The sequence below is a fragment of the Typopeltis vanoorti genome, chromosome 2, assembly GCF_054136105.1.
Source record: "Typopeltis vanoorti isolate ZY-2024b chromosome 2, IOZ_Tvanoo_1.0, whole genome shotgun sequence".
NCBI lineage: Eukaryota > Metazoa > Arthropoda > Arachnida > Uropygi > Thelyphonidae > Typopeltis > Typopeltis vanoorti.
This window is the reverse complement of record NC_143550.1, coordinates 132,435,537-132,460,905: the sequence shown is the minus strand read 5'-3', so window position 1 is coordinate 132,460,905 and position 25,369 is coordinate 132,435,537. Positions and strand designations below refer to the sequence as shown.

General features: G+C 35.1%; 1 protein-coding gene across 1 annotated transcript in view; it reads right to left on the bottom strand.

Annotated features, from left to right (window-relative positions):
- Positions 1 to 1,795: 1,795 nt before the first annotated feature.
- Positions 1,796 to 25,369, bottom strand: part of ND-MWFE (NADH dehydrogenase (ubiquinone) MWFE subunit) — a 49,269-nt gene continuing 25,695 nt past the window's right edge. The window contains exon 3 of the mRNA XM_090408307.1: positions 1,796 to 1,957. Coding sequence (XP_090264433.1) covers positions 1,916 to 1,957 — 42 coding nt within the window. The 3' untranslated portion in view covers positions 1,796 to 1,915. The remainder of the gene's footprint in view (positions 1,958 to 25,369) is intronic.

Genomic DNA, 25,369 nt, shown 5'->3' with positions numbered 1-25,369 from the left:
AGATCTCAAATAAAATTTATTTGAGATATCAATTAATCATTCCAAAATATTTCATTCAGAACATTAGTAATTATTTTTTTCTTATCCGTCCAGCTAAAGCAGTCATTAATATGCAAATGGAAAGAGAAAGCTAAAGGATTTAAACAGGTGTTATTGTAGTGTGGTTGTTGCAAAATCCACCTAAAAATGATTGAGTCAATTATTCATTCTGTACTTATTTATCAAAAAATCTAGTGAAAAAAACAGTAATACCCCATCTTATGATGTTTTGCATTACGATGCTTTTAGCAACATGATACACCCATGAATTAACTGATGTGCAGTTTTAGTGAGCTGTTTGTTTACACTGCTGCTCACTACAAGTTTTTTGGTGTATCGCTGTGAATTATAAATTGTTTATTTTACTATTGTTAATAATGAGAAATAAAATTAAAAGTAAGAGTGCTGTTGCATGAAGGAGCATAAAACATATTGCATTAGATATTAAATTAAGGTTAAAATGACTAAATTTAGTGACATTGGTGTACTGAACACTGAGATTGACTGTAAATAAACTTACATGATCAGAGGAATCTTTATATAGACTTTTCAGTTTAAGGCGAGTTAAATGATCTCATACGGAGACTGAGGAGCTTTTTTCTCTCGAAAACTAAGGTTTTCTATCCAGCATGCAGGCAAATTGTGCATGAGAATGCATGCAATTTACAGACAAAAAAATACTGTTGTTGGTGGTGGGTGATAGATTTTTTTATTATTTTTTTTTATGTTCTCCCACCTACAAAAGGTTATTTGCAAACCTATAGTATGTTTTGTACTGTGGATGGGGTAAGGATTTTTTTCCCTATTTTTAACAATTTTATATATTTTTTATATCTTTCATAGTCTGGAAACTCTTCTCTAGAGACCAAACAAAGAACTTTTTGAAGCCCACTTCAGGCTTAAATAAGATGGTGGTAATAGTAGCAGTAGTGTCAGTTTGTGTTATAGTTGTAAGATTAAAAGTAGGAGAGACTAAGTTGAGTATAGGGGAGTGATATGTTCTATGATGAATTCTTTTACTTGCTGGAGATGTCATGTGATAATAATAATAATACCTCACACACATAGACTGTCATTACAGTTGTTAAAACAAAGATAAAGTTCTAAGTGAAGTGAAAAGTGCTACACTAGTTATCTCTAAATGTGACAATCTCAATGTCAAAATGATAAAAACTTTTAATGGTGTAGACTGATGGTAAAACCGGTTGGTGTGTTCCCTTAAGCCAAACTATTCAGAATAACTTCATTTATGAATATTATTCTGAATTTTTTCTTTGCATATCTGACATAAATAAGTGCTTCATTTATTTATTGATTGCTTAAAAACATTATTGCACCATCTGTAAGAGAAAAATAAATAAATAAATAAAAATAGAAAGCAGTGATTCACTATACAATGAAATTCACTACAGGACAGACAGTGATCTGGAACCAAACACTACATATGATTGGGGTAGTATGTCTGTATTATTTCTCCCACTTTTTTATTTATTTTTTTTTTTACTTAGTAGAATTTGAAGAATACCAATCTTGCATGCTAAGCAATATAATCATCAAATTACTGTACCTAATCTGTAAAAATGATTCCCAATAAATGAGCTATTAAAACAAGAGAAGAAAGAGGTAGAGTTCAAATTTTCTTAGGAATAGGATCTTGGATAACTGTTATCATGCATGGAATCTTGTTTAAGTGCTACCTTTACATATTTACTTTACATTTATAGACTTCAATTATAAAAAAAATAATTACACAAGATACTGATATTACTATATTATACTTACTACACATTACAACTTTAGCATTTTAAATGGCAATTCTTATTCAGATAAAAACAACTAACACTAATCTAATTTCATCCCAACTTATTAGAACAATTTATTTATTTCTTTTTTTAGGGTCAGGAAGTCCTTCTAGTCCCTGTAAAAGGAAATATATATATATACACACACATATATATTGTTATTAATAAAGAAATAACAATAATAAATATGAAAAAAAATAAGTAAAATATTAAGGAAATAGAAAGAAGGGGGAGGTCTTATGCAACATGAAAATTAAGAACTAAGCCTGCAAATGATGAACAATTATCAATCACATACTGAAATAACAATTTGTTAACAAGCTAATATAGAATCAATTTTCACTACAGTGAGAGTTGACAAAACTACTGAAAATCCCAACAAAAGTCTCAAAGCATATGCTAATCCACTATAACAAACCGTTCCTGTGATCCCTATCAGTTTGTTGTGGTGAGAGTTGACTGCATTATAAAAGTTGTGGTATGTACATATAATTTAACGGGCTAAGGGGTGTCCGTTAAATCGCGAATTTTTTAAGATAAAAATACCTGTAACATTATACTGTAATTTTATCAATTTAGCACTGCAATAACAAAAAAATTGTTTTACACACACTTTTAGATAAGTTAATGTTCGATGTTAAGGCGCTTGGTTTAGGAATCCTGCTTTGAAAAAACTATCCATTTTTTTTTTGAACTTTTGAATTCTGCTGTTTTTATATAATTAACTCCCTAAAATTACGAAAATGTTTGTAATAAAACTGCTGCAGAAAGTCACGCCACACGACAAAAGAACCAATTACAGTGCGATTGGTGTGATCAACGTCCTAATCATTCGCCGAACATGTTTTATGAACAGTGACTCATTTATGTTGGCTAAATTACTACAGTGTTTTTCTAACATATGGCCTATTCGCCAAAATTTTTAAAAATAACAGGAAATTAATAACAAAAATAACCTGTTAATTTTCACGTGCCATACGGACTGGAAATTTTGTCCGTTAAATCGAGGGTTTACTGTATATGTTGGAAGTTTTTTTCCCCACTTGGATAGACTATAATAAATTTAGTTTAATCCTTTATCTGAGTGTAAGCAAACAAAGTTTGCACCTGAAGTATCTTCAGGACTGAGGCAACTCGTGGTAAAGTGATGAGAGCTTCGGGTAGTGGCCCTTCCCTAAGCTCTCAGTATCTTCCATAATGCAATGCACATCTCCTTGCAGACATGTATATATGCATTAAGGGAAGGGCCACTACCCAGACCAGTTTCGACCTTTATTGAGGTCTCGTCAGTGGAAGCCAGACCCAGAGGTGGCGATACTAAGGTGGAAGTAATGGAGAAGTAATATTTACTTATACAAATTGCCAAAAGGTGTCTTACCTTATTATTAAATTACTCTGGATTAGAGAAAGATGGAAGTTTTTCAGGTGCAAACTTTGTTTGCTTACACTTGGATAAAGGATGAAACTAAATTTATTATAGGCTAACCAAGTGGAAAAAAAAAACTCCCAACATCTTTTTCTAATCCAGAATAATTTAATAATAAGGTGAGACACCTTTTGGCAACTCGTATAGGTAAATATGACTACTCCATTACTTCCACTGACAAGACCTCAATAAAGGTCGAAACTGGTCTGGGTAGTGGCCCTTAATGCATAGCATTATACATGTCCACAAGGAGATGTACTTTGCATTATGGGAGATACTAAGACAAGTGATGAGAACTTAGTCCACCTTTACCACGAGTTGCCTCAGTCCTGAAGATACTTCAGGCACAAACTTTGTTTGTTTACACTTGATAAAGGATAAAGGATTAAACTAAGGTGACCAATCGTCCTCCCTAAAGGAGGACGATCCTTCTTTTGTAGGTTCTGTCCTTTCTCGAAAAGTGTCCTCCTATCTGTCCTCCTTTTAGATATTTTAAAACTAATCTGTTAATCTCTGTATTCAGAGATGCCACGCCGAACTGTTACGCGTCATGTGACGGTACAGTTCGGAAAGACACGATTATGAAACGCACGCACAGGGCATAGGAGAACTTCACGTGTCTCACACCATTGCGCACTTCACTTTGTTTACTTTATCTCTATATTATACTCAGGTAAGTACAATTCATGTTTTATTAATTCAATTTTATACAACCCTGTTTTCAACACAAGTGTAAAATAATTTAAATATAGATTTAGTAAAGTTTTATCGCTTTTGTTATTAAAGTTTTAGTTTTAATTATTAATTTTATTTATTCATAATGTGCTTGCATCATTCGTGTGGCTCTATATTTTATTTTTAATTTTTAATTTCGTTTAAGGGATGGAAAAATCAAGAAAGAGGAAATGCCATTTCAACGATCAATTGAAAAAGGAATTTCCACTCCTCATATCAAAGAGAGACAACATTGTTTTCTGCAATATTTGCAGAGGAGAATTTTGTATTGCAGTTGGAGGCAGAGCAGCTATAACAAAACACTTGAACACCAACAAACATAAGCAATCATTAGATGCATCAGCTTCCAGTAGTAAAGTAACCTATTTTTTTAAAACTTCTAATTATTCTGAAGATGATAAACAGTTAGCTGTAATGGAGGGAACATTTGCATTTCATACCATAATTCACAATCAAAGTTTTCGTAGTATGGATTGTACAACTAAATTATTGAAAAACTTTCACGATGCTAAATTTTCATGTGCCAGGACAAAATGTGAGGCTATTATTAAATCAGTATTTAAAAATTACTGTGATAAAATACTTGCAGAAGACTTGAAAAATGCAGCATTTGTAACGGTTTTATCTGATGCATCAAATCATAATGAAACCAAATTGTATCCAATACTAGTAAGGTATTATAATGTTACCAAGGGCATTCAAATAAAAATTTTAAATTTAGAATCCATTGAGGGCGAAACTGCTGAAATTTTGTCAAACCACCTATGCAGAGTAATAAATGAAAACAATTTGAAATCTAAAGTTGTTGCACTAACAGCTGATAATACAAACACAAATTTTGGTGGGGTGAAGACGCAAAGGAGTGAATAATGTCTATGTAAAATTACAAGATTTACTCCAAAAGAAAATACTAGGAATAGGTTGTAATGCACATATTTTGTCAAATGCAATCAACACAGCGTCATGTGCCATGCCAATTGATGTAGAAATAATAATAACGACAATTTATTTGTATTTTAGTCATTTTACTGTTTGTGTGGCTACTTTAAAACAATTTTGTGAAGACGTAAATGTTGAATACAAAAAACTTTTAGGATATTCAAAAGTTAGATGGCTCGCTCTAACACCTACTATAGAGTGTATTTTACAATTATTTGAGCCTCTCCGTTCATATTTTATAAGTTTAGACAAATGTCCAAAAATTCTGGAATCTTTTTTCAATTATGAATTATCGGAGATATTAATGCATTTTGTACATAATCAGGCATCTATTTTCCACAAAACGATTCAAAAGATTGAAGGTGAACATATTTCAGCTACAGAAGTTAGTCTTATTTTGAATGATTTTGTCCTTCAATATAAATCACGATTTGAAGAAAAATTTATTTCTTTAATAATAAAAAGAAAATTGTCAAACTTAGAGGAATCAAATCCGGGCATAACGGAAAAGTTTACCAAAGTGCAGAATTTTTACCAAACATGTTTCCAATATGTCGAAGAATGGTCTGAAACAAATATCACAGGAAATAACAGTTTTCAATGGTGTTTTTTGACTTCATCGCAAGTAAATTGGGCAGATATTGAAAATTGTGTTGAGTTTTTATCGAAAGAAATGCCTGATATTAAAATCGATGACAATTGTCTGTTTGAAGAAATTAGAAGACTGAATCTATATTTAAATTCTGATAAATTAGAACAATGGGAAAATCAACATGTTGAAATTGATAAAAGATGGGTGGAAATATTTAACCATTTCAAAAATGAACACATTCCATATGAAAATTTAGTTATTCTTGCTGAATTTACGTTGTGCTGCCCTGGAACTAATGCAGCAGTTGAAAGAGTTTTTTCAATTGGTAATGATTTTTGGACAAGTGAGAAATCAAGATTGAATGTTGATACTCTAGCTGCAGCACTTACCGTAAAATTCAATATGAAGGATATTTCTTGCTCCGAAATTTCCAATATATTGCTAGAAAATGATATATTGACAAAAAATATTCACTCAATTGAAAAATACTTGTTTAATTAAATAATTAAAAGGGATGTAAGCATAATTAGTGTATTTTTGTTTAAATTAATAAAATGTTTCATTTATTTACGTTGCACTTTTTTCTTAAATTTTTTCGTCCTCCATTTCATTGTAAAAAAATTGGTCACGTTAATTAAACTAAATTTATTATTGTATGTATATGTATTTTATATGTGATGTTTATGGCTAGCTGAAGAATTTGCTAACCTGGTTGGTTGAGTGGTCAGCATAATCCACTTCCAACCAGCAGGTTTAAATCCTGTGGTAGGCACTGATGTTTTGTGATTGTCTTTAGGTGAGATATGAAATTCACTGCCCAGTGTGAAACCACCACCCCACTTATTAGTTCGCCCGAAAGGCTTGAAAAGGTCCATGTTTGGTCTGTTGAGAAGGATTTTTGGATTATGAAAAAGCATTAGTCTTGTACAATGTTAACATTATGTCAGTCTGCTGTAATAACTTCCAATTATTATATATCTGGGATTTTTAAGGGTCAATGAGATGTAACTGGGAGGATACCTTCACATAGCCTTTTAAGGAATGCCGAGAACTGACCGAGGCTTCTGACCTAATGTCCAATCCTCACCTTCTCGTGGTGCACCCTGTGAGGTATCTACCTGGATACTGAATGAATGCTGATGGGCTGGTAATTTGGAATTTTGTCAACCAAATTGTATTCTTATTAGCTTAAACCACAATGTAAAACGATGGCATACAACATAACAGAATGTCATGCTGGTTGGGATGGGAGTTGTTGCCTGGTTAAACAAGGCCCCCCATTCTTTTCGTCAGGGAACCAGGGCAAACAGTGAAAGGTCATCTACTGGAACAAATCCCAGAACATGTTCAAACTCAACATCAACAGAGTTCAAGACTGGTATTTCAACGTGTGAAGCATCAATAGAAAGGAAATGGAACTAGCAGAAGAAATGGATAAGTACCAGGTCAACCTAATAGGGGTGAATGAAACAAAGAAGACAAAAACAGGTGAGATCTTTCTAAGCAACAAATACAAAATGTTATATTATTCAGCCAATGACAATCAGGCAAAAGAGGGAGTAGCTATAGTATTCAACACTACATATAAGGATAATTCTGCGATCCTCCTTGATGATAATCGCTGCTGTGCTGATCATTGTCTCTGTGATAGACGTTGAAGGTCTTCCACATTTTGCCTTCCTTCCTTAAAAGTTTTATGTCAGCGAAAAACATTTGCCCTTGACATTGCTTCATCTTGGAAAGCTTCACGTATCATGTTAAAAGTGTCTGATGCCGATTTTTGCAAACGCACACAAAATTTAATCGCATAACGCTGTTCCAAGGACGCTTCCATTTCGACGACTGGTCGTGGATTGTAGGCGTGCCAAAACAAGCTGGTTGAAGCGTGACACTCTGGCACATCAGCCCGTATACGCCACCTATCAACCTCTTTTGTTAATACAGACAGCAACATTTCTTTATTCCACAGAAATTAATATTGTGATGAGTGGTTTCGTGACAGTAAAATTAGTCTTATTACTTATTGAACAGCCCTCGTATATATAAATCTTTTCCAGAAATACGATAAGACAAACATGAAACTGGACGTCATGATGAATAATTGTTAAGCGATATTCTTGTTTCAAAAACAGCCATTATTATACCTCCAGAGTGGCCATACATCACCCAAACCATCTGTTATACCCTCTCTGAAACTCATTCACACTAGACACACAACTTCAACAAGCAAACTGTTCTAGTCACTCATAGGTCTTTGAGAGTGAAATCTAGCTCTCACTTCTTTGTTAACTATACACAAAAGACTTAAACAGATGCCTCCATTTTCCATGATAACTGTGAGAGAGATATATCCTCCTGAATTAATCCATGTCCTTTATTATCTCTACACTATATTATACTCAGGCATTAATCCCTCAGCATGGAAGTAAGCCCATATACAGCCAAGTCTAAATGGAGGACATTAAAATCAGAATTTTCAACACTTAGAAAACTGAACTAATCAGCAATCGCCAGTATGGATGTCCCCAATAGCTTCTTAGCAAATTGCCATCTTATGATCTGCTCTCTTTATGTGGATTACCTTTTCTCCAGGTCATGTAGTGCAAGTTATGGTAGCGGATGTTCTTAATTTTTTCTTATTAATGTAGGTGTTCCTCAGGGCTCTTATTTTATCCACCCTCTTCCTTATATATAAATGACTTTATACTAATATTTAATTGTATTCAGTTTTGCTGATGATAGCATTCTCCACTTTTCTTCCTACTCATATGACAAACACTCAAGTCTTAAGGACATTATCAGTGCCCTAGACATTGATCTTCATACGAGATTATCACCCTATCCCCTGTGATAGGGTGATAATCTCGTCACCTTTTAATCTTCCAAATCACAATTTTGTGAACATCTTACAAAAAATTAATTTTTCTCCCCCCACTTTTGGTAATGCTCAGCTAAACAATCAACACCAGATCCCACTTCTTGGTCTGACAATCCTAGTATTTCTTGACAAACATTTCATGTATAGCATCCTTGGCTTCCAAAAAACTTGGCATCACTTTATACTTCAAGATGTTGCCTTTTCCCTATTTAGTTGCTAGCTTGGCACAAATCTATTCAACCTATAATGCTCACATTTTTGATGGTGCACCTAAGACCTCTCTAAAAATTCTGGATGCTGTCCAGAAGAGGGCAACTTGGCTAACAAACATTCCTCCTCCTCCACCACCTCTCTGAAACCCCCCCCCCCCCCATCCTCACTCTCTTTCCTCAGCCAGTCTCAAAAGATGGTCAGTTTCAGCTGGCAATGTTCAGCAAAACTGCATTCATCATGCAACCCCTCCCCACTTCCCATTTCTGCTAAACCTACAATAACATGAGTAACAGCTGCACAATATTCTTTCACTGTTCTTTTCTTTCAGGATTACACAGTGATCAGCAACCATTAGAAATAATTATGGAAACGCCACCATGTTTAAGAACTTACTTTAAATTAAAATTCTACATTTCAACCTTAATATCGAGGTCATCTTAAGGAATGCACACATATACATACAAATCACAAACTACACTGGCACCTACTTGGGTATAGTTCGCTCACCGATTAGAGATCCTTCGACACTTCTGCACATGTCAGAAAAAGGAGAATCCATTCCGATAATAGGTTAATCAATCTGTCTTCTGGGATGAGTTTGTTTATTGTTACAGGTCGGAAAATGTAGCTTTTCTTTTATGAACATTGCTGTTTTTAAAGCGTAACTATTTTGCTTGTATAACAGTTGGAAAAATGTACGTTAATCTTCAGAGTCATCTGAATCGGTGTCCGAATCGCCATCACTTTCACTTAAACTGATCACCAAAGGTTCGCATAATTCTTCGATAATTCCGTCTCTGTCCCAATACATATTTTCGAATGAGGTGACATGGGAGCAATATTTTCCCCAGTTTTGAACTGTAATACTTTCAATTGCCTGTTTTGAAAGCTTAAAAAGTTTTGACATGTCAATATCCACAGTTACGTTGCGATGGCAAATGAAACTTTTCACTTCAGCCCAAACATACTCAATAGCATTAATATCGCAATGATGTGGTGGTAGCCTCAAAGCTAGAAATCCATGCTCTTTGAGCATCGTATCGAATTTAAATAGTTTAGTTGTGGGCACGTTTCTTTTGACCAAATTAAGCAATTCAATTTTTCGCATATCTGGGGAATGAGAAATGTTATTTGCAGAGAACCAATCCATAAGAACTCGCTTCTTATTAGATTCAATTTGGAACTTTGTTTAATTGAATAGAGTGAAATGAAGCGTTATCAATTATAACAACAGCATTTTTAGGAAGGTTTGGAATCAGTTTTTCTTCTGCCCACTTTTCGAAGATTGTAGAATTCAGTTGCCCATGGTAATCTCCAGTAGTTGAATTGGCTTTGTATAGTAAGTTTGAATTCGGTAAAAAACCCATTTCTCCACCCGCACACAAAATTATTATGATAATTATTATTATTATAGGCATTCCGGTTTGTAGCACTCCACATTCTTCTTTAGACCACCAACATTTTCCATAAGTTAAATTACTATCAATCCAAGTTTTATCTAGATACACAATCTGTCTTTTCTCCTCCCCGAAACGTCTTATTGCTCTCGAATACTGTGTTCTAGAAAAAACAATGTCACTTCGCTTCATGATAAGTTTCCTTTTATTCTGGGACTTTTTAAAACAAAATTCGATTTCATGAAGTATTTTCCTTAAAGTTTCTCTTTTCCAAGGAAAATTAATTTTTTCTTTTAAGCACAGGAATCAATTTCTGAACAGTTGGCACTCTTTTCTTGACGACGTAAAATTCGTGAATAGTTCTTATAACGTCTACATCAAAATCATTCAAAGCTACGGTTTTGATGGTTTTCTTTCTCTGGCGCTTTTTTTCAGGAGATTTAAATTTTGGCTTACCTTCACCTTTTGATTCCCTACGAATTCTTTTAATAGTCGACCCTGATACGCCCGCAATTGCACTTGCATGTTTTTCTTGAGAAAGGGGAACAAGGAGACTGCCTTCTGACAATTCTTTTTCACACAATATCAGCACATTATTCGATATTCTTTTGCAAGAGCTACCGAAACGTTTAACAACAGAACTTGTTGACTATACTGGATCCATCACACAATAATAAAAAAAAATGCAAAAAAATCGACAACAAAAATCAAGCTACTACTAGTACAACGACAGACAAGAAAGTACGTGATTTTGCATGTTGGCGACCAATTCGTACATTCTTCATTTCTTTCTCCCCTTCAGCATGACTCTACTATTCTTGGCAAAATGCCAAGGAGAGACCTACAAATGGTGGGCATACCATATGTACCAATGTAGTCTGACCTCTGGGGAAAACGGATAAAAAAAATTATATTAGTAAAACTACCAACAGCAGTAATTTGTTTCTTATAGTCCTATTATTTAAATTTCTATTTGCTGCCTGAGAGTTACTACATTGTTTTTGCATTTGGATTTCTTCTATAGCCCACTGTAGTATGTACGAATGTAACTTGTGACCCAGCGTGTGTGTGTATTCCTGAAGATGACTGACATAAATGTCAAAACAGCAAATTTTATTTTAATTAAATTAAGTTCTCAAACATGGTAGTTTGTCTCCATAATTATTCATGATGATACTTTTAAAAAAACTGTATTGCTGACTCACCAAATCTGCTACTCAAATTTATCTTTAATTCCATCTACCAAGGTTCCATAGTAATCTTCGTGAAATATTTCTCAAAGACTCCTGCTATTACATAAATAAATGAAAATGCATATGACTTATCTCTTGATCCCTGCCCCACAGATAACACTCTTTTGATATAATTTTTGTGAATTCTGTGTATGGAAGTGATAAAAATCTTTTGCTGCCTAATATGGGTAAAAATGATATTTCAGTTATATCATCTATTAAATGTTCATACTTATAAATTTAGGGGCACAAAAACACATGTGTTGAACAGATTATTTTATTAATTACTAATAAAATAAAACTTGATGTTTCGACCCCTGTATCGAGGTCATCATCAGAAGGATACAAGTGTATAAGGAACCAAGCTACATGCTCTAGCCCTGTATACCGGTAAACTAAATCTACGTAGTTAATTAATCCTTTTCTCTAGCCTGACCTCTAGTGATAAAAAAAATAAAATAAATAATAAAATAATAATAATAAAAAAAAATACAACTACAGTAAACTGCTAAAGTCCTTATGTATTAATATTCTTCTGGATCTGTACAGTTTTGATTGTTATAATATGATTTCCTTCAGTTGCTGTTGAATGTTACAAACACTTCACCAGGTTGTCTTCTTGTAGTGGAATTTTTCTATGGCTAGTTTAGGTTGTTATACAGGTTGTAGATGGGTCCTCCACATTCTTGGAATGGTTATTTTTGTTGAGATTTCGGTTATGTTTGAGCATTTCACATGACTTTAAATTTTCTCTCGAAACAGGTTTTGGTGCGGTGTAGGGACTTGGTATTTTTCCAATCAATTCTGTGGTGTGTTTGGAGTGCATGGTCAGAAAGGCAGTTTTTCCAAAATGGAGGTATTTAATGTGTCATTTGTGTTCGTCTTGTCTGATTGGGATAGTTCACCCTGTTTCCCCTATGTATGGTATGTTACATGTGCATTGTATTTTGTATACCCCTGGGTGGGCTAGGTGTGGAAGAGGATCTTTAGAAGGACTGAGTAGGTGTCTTAACTTATTCAGGGGTTTAAAGGTGGTTTTGATGTTGTATTTACATAGTGTTCTGTCTATTTTTTCAGAAATGCCTCTAACATAAGGAATGGCAATAGCATTCCTGAAATTGTTTTTGTTTTTACTGGTATCTTTGTGGAGGATCTTGCGAATAGTTTTTTTTTTACTGTATCCATTTTTTATAAATGTTTGGTTGATGATCTTGTATTCTGGTTTAGAGCTTGTTCATTAGAACATATAGTTAGAGCTCTGTGTTTAAGGGTGCTCATGACACCTAGTTTTTGTGTTGGGTGGTGGTAAGAATTTTTGAGTATGTATTGGCCTGCGTGTGTAGGTGTGCGGTAAACTGAGAAGGAGAGACAGCCAGAGGGAAGGTGTGTGACAAATGTGTCTAGGAACAGAAGAGAGTTTTTTTCCCATTTCAATGGTGAATTGGATACATTTGTGTTGTTTGTTTAGGTGGTTAAGGAATGTATTTAGAGCTTCGCAGCAGTGGGGCCAAATGGCGAAAATATCATCGATGTATCTGAGCCAAATTTTGGGCTTTAGATATGCTGTCTCTAGAGCACGTTGCTCAAAGTCTTCCATATAAAAGTTAGCTATTGGGGGGGGGGGGGGGGAAGCAGTGAGCCCATGGCTGTACCTTCTTTTTGAAGGTAAAAATTGCTTTACCACACGAAATATCTGGAGCGGAGTACGTGATGTCGTGTGGAAATATGTTCTGTAAAAGCAAGATAGTGTCATTGATGAAAAGGGAAGTTATGTCAAAGCTGAATAATAAATCTTGGTCATTGAGTGTAATGTTTTTAATTTTATTAATGAAATGTGTATTTTTTTATGTAGGAAGTGGACTGACCTACCAATTCCTTGAGTGTGGCTGCTAACTTTTTGGCTAAGTGATAATTTGGGCTGTCAATTCCTTCAACAATCGGACGTAGTGGTGTGCCATAAATACACAAAGATACCTTTGTGTATTTTTGGCAGGCCATAAATTCTGGGCGCACGGGCATAATGAGGTATTAATTTTTTTGTTGTTTCTTCGGGCCACGTGTGGACGGATTTGATTAATTCAGTTGTTTTCTTTTTGTTATGTTTTGTGGGGTTGTAGTTTACCATTTGGTAGGTGTTGTGGTCCAATATCAAATGGTTCATTTTTTCAATGTATGTTGTATGGTCTAAAAGGACAGTGGCATTACCTTTGTCTTTTTTTCGTGATTATAATGTCTTGGTTATTTTTTTAAGGATTTAAGGGCTAGATTTTCAGTTTTGTTTAGGTTGGTGCTTAATTTTTTGTTTGAATTTAGTATACGATGTTTCCATTCGTATTTTATCAGCCAGATTGGTGGGGAGGGATTTTAAACCTCTCTCGATATGATAAATGATATCAAGTTTGTTCACTGACCTCGGAGCAATGGCATAGTTCAGACCTTTCTTTAGCAGTGAGAGTTCACCTTGGGTGAGATTGTGGTTTGATTGGTTGATAACCAAGCTGTGGTCCAATGGTGGTTGGATACTCCTAACTTTGTTTGAGGGTGATTGGCTGCTCCTTGTGATGTCGGTTCGTAATTGGCTATTCCTTTCGCTATGGTGTCCTGATGGTCTTGTGCTTTTCTGTTGTTGTAGGGCTTGAAATTTCATTATTAATTTTTCTTTATTTTTTCAGTAATAAGTGCTTGGCCAAGTCATCTGTGATCCTGTCTAAAATCTCAGAAATTTCTGGAATATCATAGTCAGATAGCATTAATTTAAGTTATAGAACTTTGGCTTGGGTGGATGCTAGGTTTTTAATGCCTTGTGGATTTGTTCTAGTAACAAAGCTTTTTCCAACTGGGCATAAATACGGAGCGCTTTGGCTGATTTAAACTTCTTTAGTTTAATGCAGTTGGGTATTACGTTGCTGTCTCTACATCATTTCAAAAAGGCTAGTCGATTCGTTAACAAGGAAACACGTATCTTTAGCTTACTGTAGAGGCTGCACTGCTTATGGGTCACATCTCCATGGATTACTTTCTGTTATTTTTATCTATTTCATCACTCTAGTGCCGTCTAAGATTATCTATAAACTAGTTCTCTGGGGCCTTTCCATTTTTCAGTCTCTGACAAAATTTGTTTGATTTGCTGCGCCAGCCAGAGCTTAAGAACAGAAATTTCTTGTCCTAGGGAAGTTTCCCAAAATTAAGTGTCATGAAATTTAATTAAGTAAATTAGGAAGCTATAGATATGTTAGCTTTACAGTCATGGCCTATTAACTCAAACTGTTTGTATATTCCCCTTACGCATAGGTCTGAAATTTAATGATTGGTGAAGTCAGTCTCATGCTTAGATCACACACAGGCTTACATAAGAAAACATATTTATTATATGGCTAAAAGGATTACAATAAATTATATACAACACAAGGTTAGCATTCTATCTCAAGCAAAGCAATACTAAAAGGAATGATCTAAATCTCACGCACAACATTCATACTTTAGGCATATAATACACTATTATATACGCAATTCATCTACTCAATATTTGGCATATTATTCAGATACAATTTGGTACACATATGGTACAAGACTCTATTCTAATTCTGAACTTATGAATTATTAACTAACAATCCCTTTACAATATTTTTGGAACCACACAATACTTGGGTTCTCAGACTACTAGTCCAATAAGGTTAGAGATTCCCTGAACACGTATTATTATTAAAGTTCTCCTTCTTTCAGCCAAGTTCTTATTCCTTCCCTTTCACAAAATCTTATCAATATAAAGCAAGAAAAGTTACAGTACTTTGCCACTCTGCAGTGTCGATGTTGAGACCCTTTCATCCGTCTTTTGTTGTGGGATATCACCGCTGCTGCAAACTGCTACCACGTGCTCATTTCAAAATGGCCACTCTTTCTTGCTGAACATTTGTTTATCACGTAGGTCGCTATCGCTTAACCTGACCTTCAAAGGGAGTCCTTTGCTTTCATCGGCACAGTTTCACCGATTGCCTGCGTTTGGGATCTGCCATCGTCTTGTGCATAGCCTTGCCGGGCTTGTGTTAGTCAGCCACGGGAGAGTTGATATTGGTCATTGCTGGTCTGCACGAGGGAAACAGGAACAGAAAAAACGGGGGAATACCAGACTTGTGTAACTGTATTTATCCCCCTTTCTAGCGCCCTCTTTTGATGCTGGAATCTTATTCACCGGAGCCTCCCTATTCATCCCGATGAGGTGATGTCACTCTGCCGCCTTACGGTGTCTCTTCTTCCGGGGAACGCGTTCCCCCGTTTGCCTTCTAAGCATACCCTAACTTCGGACTTTTGTTGGCAGTACATTTACTTTCTTGCATAGGACACAGTTTTAATACTAATGTTTAAAATAATATTATACATAATCCAAACATATTATTTAAATAGCATCATTTCAGATGACACATTCAAATCTCAGACTTATTATCTTGATTTCTATGTTAAACATGATATGTTTTCTGATAAAATGAGTTGATTGCTAGAAGCACAAGTATGTTCTTATTCAGCGTTGTGCTTCCTGTCAGATCTTGTATGAGTGATTCTTTTGTTGAAAGAGTCCCCCATTCAAGATCTATCAATGGACCAGGTGTCATAAGCACCCTTAAACACAGAGCTCTAATTATTTGTTATAATGAACAAGCTCCAAACCAGGAATACAAGATCACCCAAACATTTATAAAAAATGGATACAGTAAAAAAACTATTCACAAGATCTCCACAAAGATACCAGTAAAAACAAAAAAGATTTCAGGAATGCTATTGCCATTCCTTATGTTAGAGGCATTTCTGAAAAAATAGACAGAACACTACGAAAATACAAAATTTAAACCCCTGAATAAGTTAAGACACCTACTCAGTTCTTCTAAAGATCCTCTTCCACACCTAGCCCACCCAGGGGTATACAAAATACAATGCACATGTAACATACCATACATAGGGGAAACAGAGCAAACTATCCCAATCAGACAAGACAAACACAAATGACACATTAAATACCCCCATTTTGGGAAAACTGGCCTTTCTGACCACGCACTCCAAACACACCACAGAATTGACTGGAAAAATACCAAGTCCCTACACCGCACCAAACGTGGTTCGAGAGAAAATTTAAAGTCATGTGAAATGCTTAACCCAAATCTCAACAAAAATGATGGCCTAACCATTCCAAGAATGTGGAGGACTCATCTACAACCTGTATAACAATCTAAACTATCCATAGAAAAATCCCACTACAAGAAGACAACCTGGTGAAGTGTTTGTAACATTCAACAGCAACTGAAGAAAATCATATTATAACAATCAAAATTGTACAAATCCAGAAGAATATTAATACATAAGGACTTTAGCAGTTTACTGTAGTTGTATTTTTTTTTATTATTATTATTTTATTTTTTTTATCACTAGAGGTCAGGCTAGAGAAAAGGATTAATTAACTACGTAGATTTAGTTTACCGGTATACAGGGCTAGAGCATGTAGCTTGGTTCCTTATACACTTGTATCCTTCCGATGATGACCTCAATACAGGGGTCGAAACGTCAAGTTTTATTTTATTAGTAATTAATAAAATAATCTGTTCAACACGTGTGTTTTTGTGTCCCTAAATTTATAAATATGAATGCTGATCACCGTGTAACCTTAAAAGAAAGAATCTATTAAATGTAATAATATTACAACAACATAATGAGCTGATAAAGGATATATTGTAATCCAGGCAAAAACCAATTTCATGAAGCTCAACTTTTTTTTATGGTATGATCATTCTATATACCAATGTATATCAAGATGCTAGGCAATCACAAATAAACTGCTACTAGAATATCAGAATGAAGTACAATCTTCATGTGAAGGAACAATAACATTTTGTTCATCATGGTAGAACTCCTTGGCTATTATAGCCCAGAGTTCTAAAAATTCACAAGAAAATGTTTCTTTAAAAGATTGCAGAAGCTTCTATTGCCCAAACTTGCAAACTTTTTGAACATTTGTCTAGGATTATTCGCTGCTTAACAGATAATTCTCTACCATAGACTGAAATCTTCTATTTCAAAAACCGGATTTCTGAGATTCTATCATTTACAATTAGACTTTCAGTCAGTTTAGATGTGGTTTTGCACTACAAATGTTCCTCTAGAAAATACAGCAGAGTTACTGCAGAATACTCCCATCCCCCAACAAGATATTGTAAAATTATTTGACAGTTTTAAATGAAGATATTCTTTTTACCAAAATAAACTATAAAAGCAGTTGAAGGAACTCTTATGGTTTTGAATGAACAAACTATAACATGGAACACTTTGCGGTGGGATTTTGTTATGATAATGTTACTTAGGTCTTAATAGCCCCCCCCCCCCCCAACAAACTTAATTCTTCTGTCCATTCAGGAATTTACTCTTGAAACAGCAGACAATAAGTGCAGTCTTCTCCTAGAACTTTGCATCAAAAGACAGCCTAATGTTTTTAGCGTATGAAAGGAATGGACAAGGAGCTATATATCAGTCTTTTTTCTCATCATTCATCTCAGATGATGAGCATCATCAAAATATAAGTGAAATTGAGTGATCTCAGTGTGTCGCACTATGGATGGACAGATCTGTACACATGTGTAGAAGAAAACTGAGAATTCAATTCTAGGACTCTGATAAATGAATCAATCAGTGACAGTACAGTGGTAGAAAACATTTAAGAGGAATGAAATCAGGAAAACATATCAATGGCCCTGGCATCCCTATCAATTTTGTCTTTCCAGCTTTAAACATAATTCTAACATTTCATAAATTAAAGATACAAGAAAATATATACTTGATTTAATCCTTTATCCAAGTGCAAGCAAACAACTTTGGGCATGAACTATTTTCAGGACCAGGGCATCAAAAGGCAGCCTAAAAACATTAGGCTGTCTTTTGATGCAAAGGTCTAGGAGAAGACTGCACTTACTGTCTGCTGTTTTAAGAGTAAATCCTGAATGGACAGAACTAATTTTGTTGGGGGAGGGGGGGGTCTATTAAGACCTAAGCTACATTATCATAACAAAATCCCACCACAAAGTGTTCCATGTAATAGTTCGTTCAGTCAGAACCATAGGAGTTCCTTCAACTGCTTTTATAGGGATGCCATTATTTGTGATTGTACAGTGGTAGAAAACATTTAAGAGGAAAATAAAATCAGGAAAACATATCAATGGTCCTGAGTTTCTGGCATCCCTTAAATGGGATAGGGATGCCAAGAATCTCTGACAAACCAATCAAAATAGGAACATGGAATGTTAGATGTTGGAAGTTTTTCCACTTGGATACTACAAATTAAAGATACCAAGAAATTATATACTTGGATTAATCCTTTATCCAAGCATAAGTAAACAAGTTTCTATCTAAACTATTTTCAGGACTAGGGCAACTCGTGTAAAGAAGATAATGACTTCACATCACTTGCCTTAGTATCCCACAATGCAAAGAACATATCCTTACAGACATGTATAACGATATGCATTATGGAAAGAGTCACTACCCAGACCGGTTTCGACCTTTATTGAGGTCTCATCAGTGGGAGCCAGACCGAGAGGTGATACTAAGGTTGAAGTAATGCAGAAGTAGTCATATTTTCATATACGAGTAGCCAAAAGGTGTCACAATTTATCACCTCTGGGTCTGGCTCCCACTGATGAGATCTCAATAAAGGTCGACACTGGTCACTATCATTATGGAAATGCATATCATTATGCATTTCAGGACCTATAGTCCTGAAAATAGTTCAGGAGCAAAGTTGTTTGCTTGCACTTGGATAAAGGATTAAATCAAGTATATAATTTCTTGTATCTTTAATTTATGAAATGTTAGAACTATGTTTAAAGCTGGAAAGCCAAGCAATGTTACTGAAAAAATGAGAAGATTAAAAATATAAATATTAGGCCTGAATGAAATAAGATAGCCAGGCTCAGATAAATGCTGCTCCAACAATATGACCCTATATTATTCTGGAAGCAGTAATAATACTCACCGACATAGAGTAGGAATATTAATAAGTAAAGAAATATTCAAAAGTTTAATAAATTTTACTCCATTCTCTGATAGGTTAAAGCTCCAACAACTCAAGGGCCAAACAATCAATATCAATGTTATTCAAGAATATACACTGACACTGCAGAGAAGGATAATGCAGAAATTGATCTTTTCTATTCTCAACTGAAAGAACTTCTCAAAATGACAAAGAAACATGACATCAACATCATCATGGGAGACTAAAACACAAAAGTAGGAAAAGGAGCATCTGGATTCACAGCAGGACAGTTTGTACTTAGGATAAGAAACGATAGAGGAGATCGCTTAATACAATTTTGTCAAGCAGACCTAATAATTACAAATACATGGTTTGAGCTACCAAAGAAGACTCTACACATGGAAATATCCAAAAGACATAGCAACAGTATAGTCAGAAACGAAACTGATTACATCTTAGTAAATCAGCATTTTAGAAGTAGTGTAAAAATCTATCCTAGTGCTGACATTGGTTCAGACCAGAATCCATTAATAGTAGAACTCAAACTGAGACTAAAGAAAATCCAGAAAACAAAACAGATGAAAAAACTAAATTTAAAAAACTTAAAGAATGCAAAAATAAGAAAAGAACTTAAATTAGAACTCAATAGAAAAATTACTTGGAACTCCAATGATGATCAACTAGAAGTAAATGAATTATGGAAGAAACCAAAAGAATTATTAAAAATAAGAACAGAAATACTGGATTATAGTACATCTCACAAGCAGAAGGATTGGATGACTCTTGAGATCTTATCCCTTATAGACCAATGCGCATTGCATAAAGTTACTACAAAATATAAAGAGATGCAGTTCAAGATAAAATCTGAAATAAAAGAAACCTGGATGAAAAAAAAAATGAAATAAAATTGAGGATCTGAAAAGAAAAAAAAAAAAAAAAAACGACTTCAATCCTCAAAAAAATTAATGTACCGTTGCAATCGTACAGGTTGAAAACATTTTGCACGCACATCACAGAGAATGTAAACATCAGACACATGGTAAATTACATTTTAATTTCATAAATATTTACAAAAGGTGCTTGAAGTTGCATCTACCAACTTCACAGCATGCATCACCTGCATAGCAAGTTCTGGAGCACTCTTTCAAAATTTCTGGGCATGATTTTGATCTCGTTCACTGCAATCATTATCCTTGCCAACAAATTTTCTGCTCCACAAGGGTTTCGTAAACAAGATGCTTCATGTGGTCTCAGACAAAAAAAGTCTAAAGGAGTTAAGTCCACTGAACATGCACGCTATGCCACTAAGCCACCTGTGCCAATCCATTGCCGACAAAAATGTTTGGTGGAGGTAGTGTCGGATGTCATGTGAAAATTGTGGTGGGGCACTGTTGTGTTGAAACCACATGCTTTGCCTAATGTGCAATGGTACATCTTCTAACAACTATGGCAGTGTCTCTTGCAAGAATACATGGGGGTAGAAGCAAATATGGTTCGATCAACTCATAACCAATGATGCCTGCCCACACATTGCTGGTGAACTTGTTCTGGAATCCATGGTAATGATGTGAGGATTATCTCTGGATCAAATGTAGCTGTTTTTTTGGCAGTTCCACATGCTTTCCCTAGTGAATACAGCTTCATCGGTGAAGAGCACAAGTTCTGGAAATTGAGGCTCTACTACACAAACATCTTCTACACTGACCCACTTACAAAACCCAATCCAGTGCGTTAACTTTCTGATATCACAAGGGTGGAGCTGACAGATATGCAGAGCCTGCCAGGTGCTGGAGTGAGGAACACCCATGGCATGTACAATGCCATGGGTACTCACAGAAGGGTTCAGAAGAACCCTTCTGTGAGTACAATTATTCCAATGAGACATTTACACGTTAATGCATAGAAAGAAGGGAAGAAGTAAATGAATTTGAGTCATTCGAAAGAGTGAATGATAAAAAAGAAAGTTGTTTATAGAAGGCTTAAACAGCAGAGTAGGAAATGAATCTCAGGCAAAAAGAAATGTTTTGGAAAAATTTGGGGAAAAGGGCCAAATAAATAATAATAGTAAAAAACATAACATGAAGAGAAGAATCCTGTCCTCTCAATTACATTCTACCAATGATTATAGTTTCAGACTGGTCCACATGGACACACAAGGAGATTTGAAATAGGATATAATCACTACATTGTGTTTACTGGATAATGAATAATCCATTAAAAGAAAAATGTACATTCAAGTTTTGAAAAGAATCAAAGTCAAATAACAATGTTTTGCAGAATCACACACACATAGTGATCTCTCAATCACGAAACTTTCAAATAAAAGAATTGTTCTTTATGAGATACTTTGTCATGAGAGATTTCCTTACTTCACACAAAAAAAACCTGATGTGGAAGTGGCATGCTAAAAAGCAGCAATAAAATTCAAATGAAGGTTGAAACTTTTTGTCAGTTGAGCCTGCCCACACGAAGCAGTACACAACCGGTAATGAGAAGTCCCATTGGAATGATAAATGGGCGAAACACCAACCTGATATGAGTGAGATAGCTACATAATGAGGCATCAGTTGCACAGATCTGAAAGTGAGTTGAGGTTGGATCACAAGTTTCATGAAGAAGAAAAGTCTTTCCCTTCGTCGAAGGACATCCCCTTTGCCAAAGAATGTCAAAAGATTGGGGATAAACTGATGGATTTTCATCGCTATGTAATTAAACTTAGGAAGAGCAATAACTATGTTATCACAAATAATCAATGCCGATCAAGCACCCCTCAATTTTGACATGTCACACCACACAACAATAAAGAAAATGGTGAAAAAAGTGTTATAATACACACAACTGGAAGTGAAAAACAGCGATGCACAATCATGTCCACAATTACTGATGGAACGTAATATTTGAAAAGATAACACCGAAGGGGAAATTTCTCCCTGGAATTCAGGTAAAAGTCCAAGAAAAAGGATGGTTGGACACTACACTGGTTCAAGATTGGGTTAGAACAGTTTGGGACAAACGACCAGGGGTCTTATTTCGACGCCTGGCTCTCCTCATGTGAAATAGCTTCTGTGGACTTGAAACCTGAAATAGCAAAACAACTTTCAGATGTGAAGACCAATGTAGCCATTATTCCTGGTGGTCTTACACGACATCTACAGCCCTTGAATGTATCAGTCAACAAACCATTCAAGGACTATGTATGAAAATTCACATGGAGTGGATGGCAGCAAGCAGCTACGATCTGCTGAGAAGTCTCATTGGCAGTCCCACCGCCTCCCTAATGCCCTGGATGGGAGAGATGATGCTATTTCGGTAGAGGACTTTGATGTTGCACACAAAGAAACTGCTCTGGGCCGAAGTAGCAATAGTGAATAGGAGATTCTTGATATGTCATACCCATTTTCAATTCTTTCCTGTAAATTTTAGTTTCTGAAAATCCCTGCATATATTTTGCACCACGATTTTTTAACTTTAATTTTGGGGAAAAAAAAGTGCAAGTACTTAGAGGCAACAAAGAACTTGTTGTCAGGTAATTTGAATTGGCAGGATTTTGTGCAATGCAGTGTATGTGAAATGTATTCGTCATGAAAACTGAAGGATATGTGGAAGGAAATTGAAACTGGAGAAAGAGTGTGCATTAAATGTTTCAAAAGTAAGCGCCTATTAGGTGACCAGAATGTAGCAAATATTAGTAGAGTGGACAATCGGCAGCAGGATGGAAAATATCAGAATTAATGTCGATCATGTAGCTGTGGAAATAGAGGAGAACGAAATGTAGATAAATAAAGAAATAGCACACTTAAATGTTATCCTCCCTGATATAAGCATGAAATTGAAAAATTGCAGAAGCGGCAAGAAGAGAAAGAAGCAGGCAGTCCCAAGAAGTAATAAAGACCGAGTGAACAAAAAAAGTTAAGGAGAAAATTCTGTAATTATGAATGGAGATTTATTGATCAGGGTAGTACTTAATGAAAGTGTGACAAAATCTTGTTTCCCTGGTGCAAAAATTCACAATATTAGTCATGCCATCTGGATGCAAAAAAGGTGAAGGAACCGATTGTCCTGGTTGGCACAAATGATCCTCCTTGTTCCAAATGCTCCTGGCATTAGTGTACATAAAGGACAAAGGTCCCTTAGACCCACTGCTATCCTCACGCTTCATGCTAACTATCCCATTCTGGTTTGTTACCAGCAGTACAAATTTAGACATTTTATGCACATACTTACTCAACTGCCTCCCTGATATCTGTGTACCTGATTCAATAGCTTCCCCCAACTAAAAGCCTAATACCATTCTTCCTGCATAACCTACACATCAACTTATTTGCTATTATAGCCTCCTCTGCTCAATTCCATCATACTGCAACAGACTCACTTCACTGTCTTCACTCTCACTCTCTTCTTTTGCTACTTCCAGTAACTGTTTTGTGTTCTCCTTTATACCATACTTTTCTCCTTTCAAATCATTTGTTCCAGCAAAAACAATCAACTCTTTCACACTTTACCCTTTGGCATTTTAATAGCCTCAACTAAAATTATTAATTTCTGCACCGGGGAAGAATGATTTTTTCATTCTCTTGCCAATCACACCTCTTATGATATAATCACCATACAAGACTTCTTAATTTTCTCTTCTGTTATAGTCAAGTATTTCTTTATCTTTTCTCATACAAATCATGTGCTATAAACTATTTCAATGGTCTGTAGGGGTGACTGAGCACTAATCTTGAGTACTGTGGGTTAAAAAATCCAAATAGCATAAATGGACCTTTAATGATTATGCTGTTATAGAAATTTTTAAAGTGGACTGTTGATCAGACATGATCTCAGTACATATTTGCATGGTACATGAATTTTATCACCTGGTGTGATCCTACCACCCTGCTTACTGGAAGTTCCCAGTCTTGTCTATAGAGGAAGGTTTCCGGATTATGTAAACCTTAGTCACCCCAAGATGTTTAAACATTCATGGATGAGATTCACATAAAATGAGTGAGGTACAATTCTTTATATACTTAGTATTTTCAAAAATGTTATCAGAATATTAAGGAAGTTCTGGTTGCTACTATATTTAAACTATGCAATAAACTTTCCAGTTTTTCATCTCCAAGGACAAATGTGTCCCAGCCCATTTTATTGGTTTAGTTTCTATCAGATGGCATGTGAGTACAACCTCTTATTTTGGTCATATTGGCTACTTCTGCTGGAAGAAGTAGATTAGTAATTACCAAGACTACATCCGATATGGTAAGTCACATAAATGTGGTCTTTAGCATAGTGCTGACACTGAACCAAGAATCCTTTGGAAAGAAATCAAGCTCCTTCATAGAAGAAGTTTTAAGCAAGCCCTATATTATCCCAACTTGAATCAGAGTAAGGATTATTCATGCTATAGGGGTCAGAATTTCTGATCACACACGAATGATTTTGTTACAAATGTTATGTAATGTACACACAAAAAGCAATCATTGTAGACCAACTGAATGGATTCTAACAGTGAAGCACATTATCTCAAGTATTGAACAACAAGTTGACTGTCGACGTGACCATTTTGTTTAGTCATACGGGATGGGGGGGTACAGGATCTTACAACAGTATTGTACTATATGAAAAGTTACATAATGATGTAACTTTTCATGTAGTACAATAACGGTAAAGGCTGGATAACTGGGAGGAGACCCATTTTCCAACTGGCTATTTACTTATATTACTGAGAAATTAATGAATTATTCATTCCAAAATATCTGATGTTTTAAGATTAGCAATTTTTAACCCAATGCGTAAAAAACTATGCACAATACTTCACAAATTTTATTCATGTTAACTAACTGGCAATTAATATTGAAGAAACCAGTTGAATAATTTATAAAGAACAAGAGAGAAGTCACATCATGTTTGCAGCATCCAAGACAGTATTCAGACCAATTTTAAGACTGTTTGAATACTTTTCATATCTGGAAATAGCTGTCATTTTCATATATGACATTTACAGAAGTTCTGAACGAAATTAGAGTGAAGCAGGAGGTAGCAATGGAATGGGTGCCATTAAAATTAAAGATATTAGAAGAGAACTTGGAATTATGAATATTCAACAAGTCTAATCACAGGAAA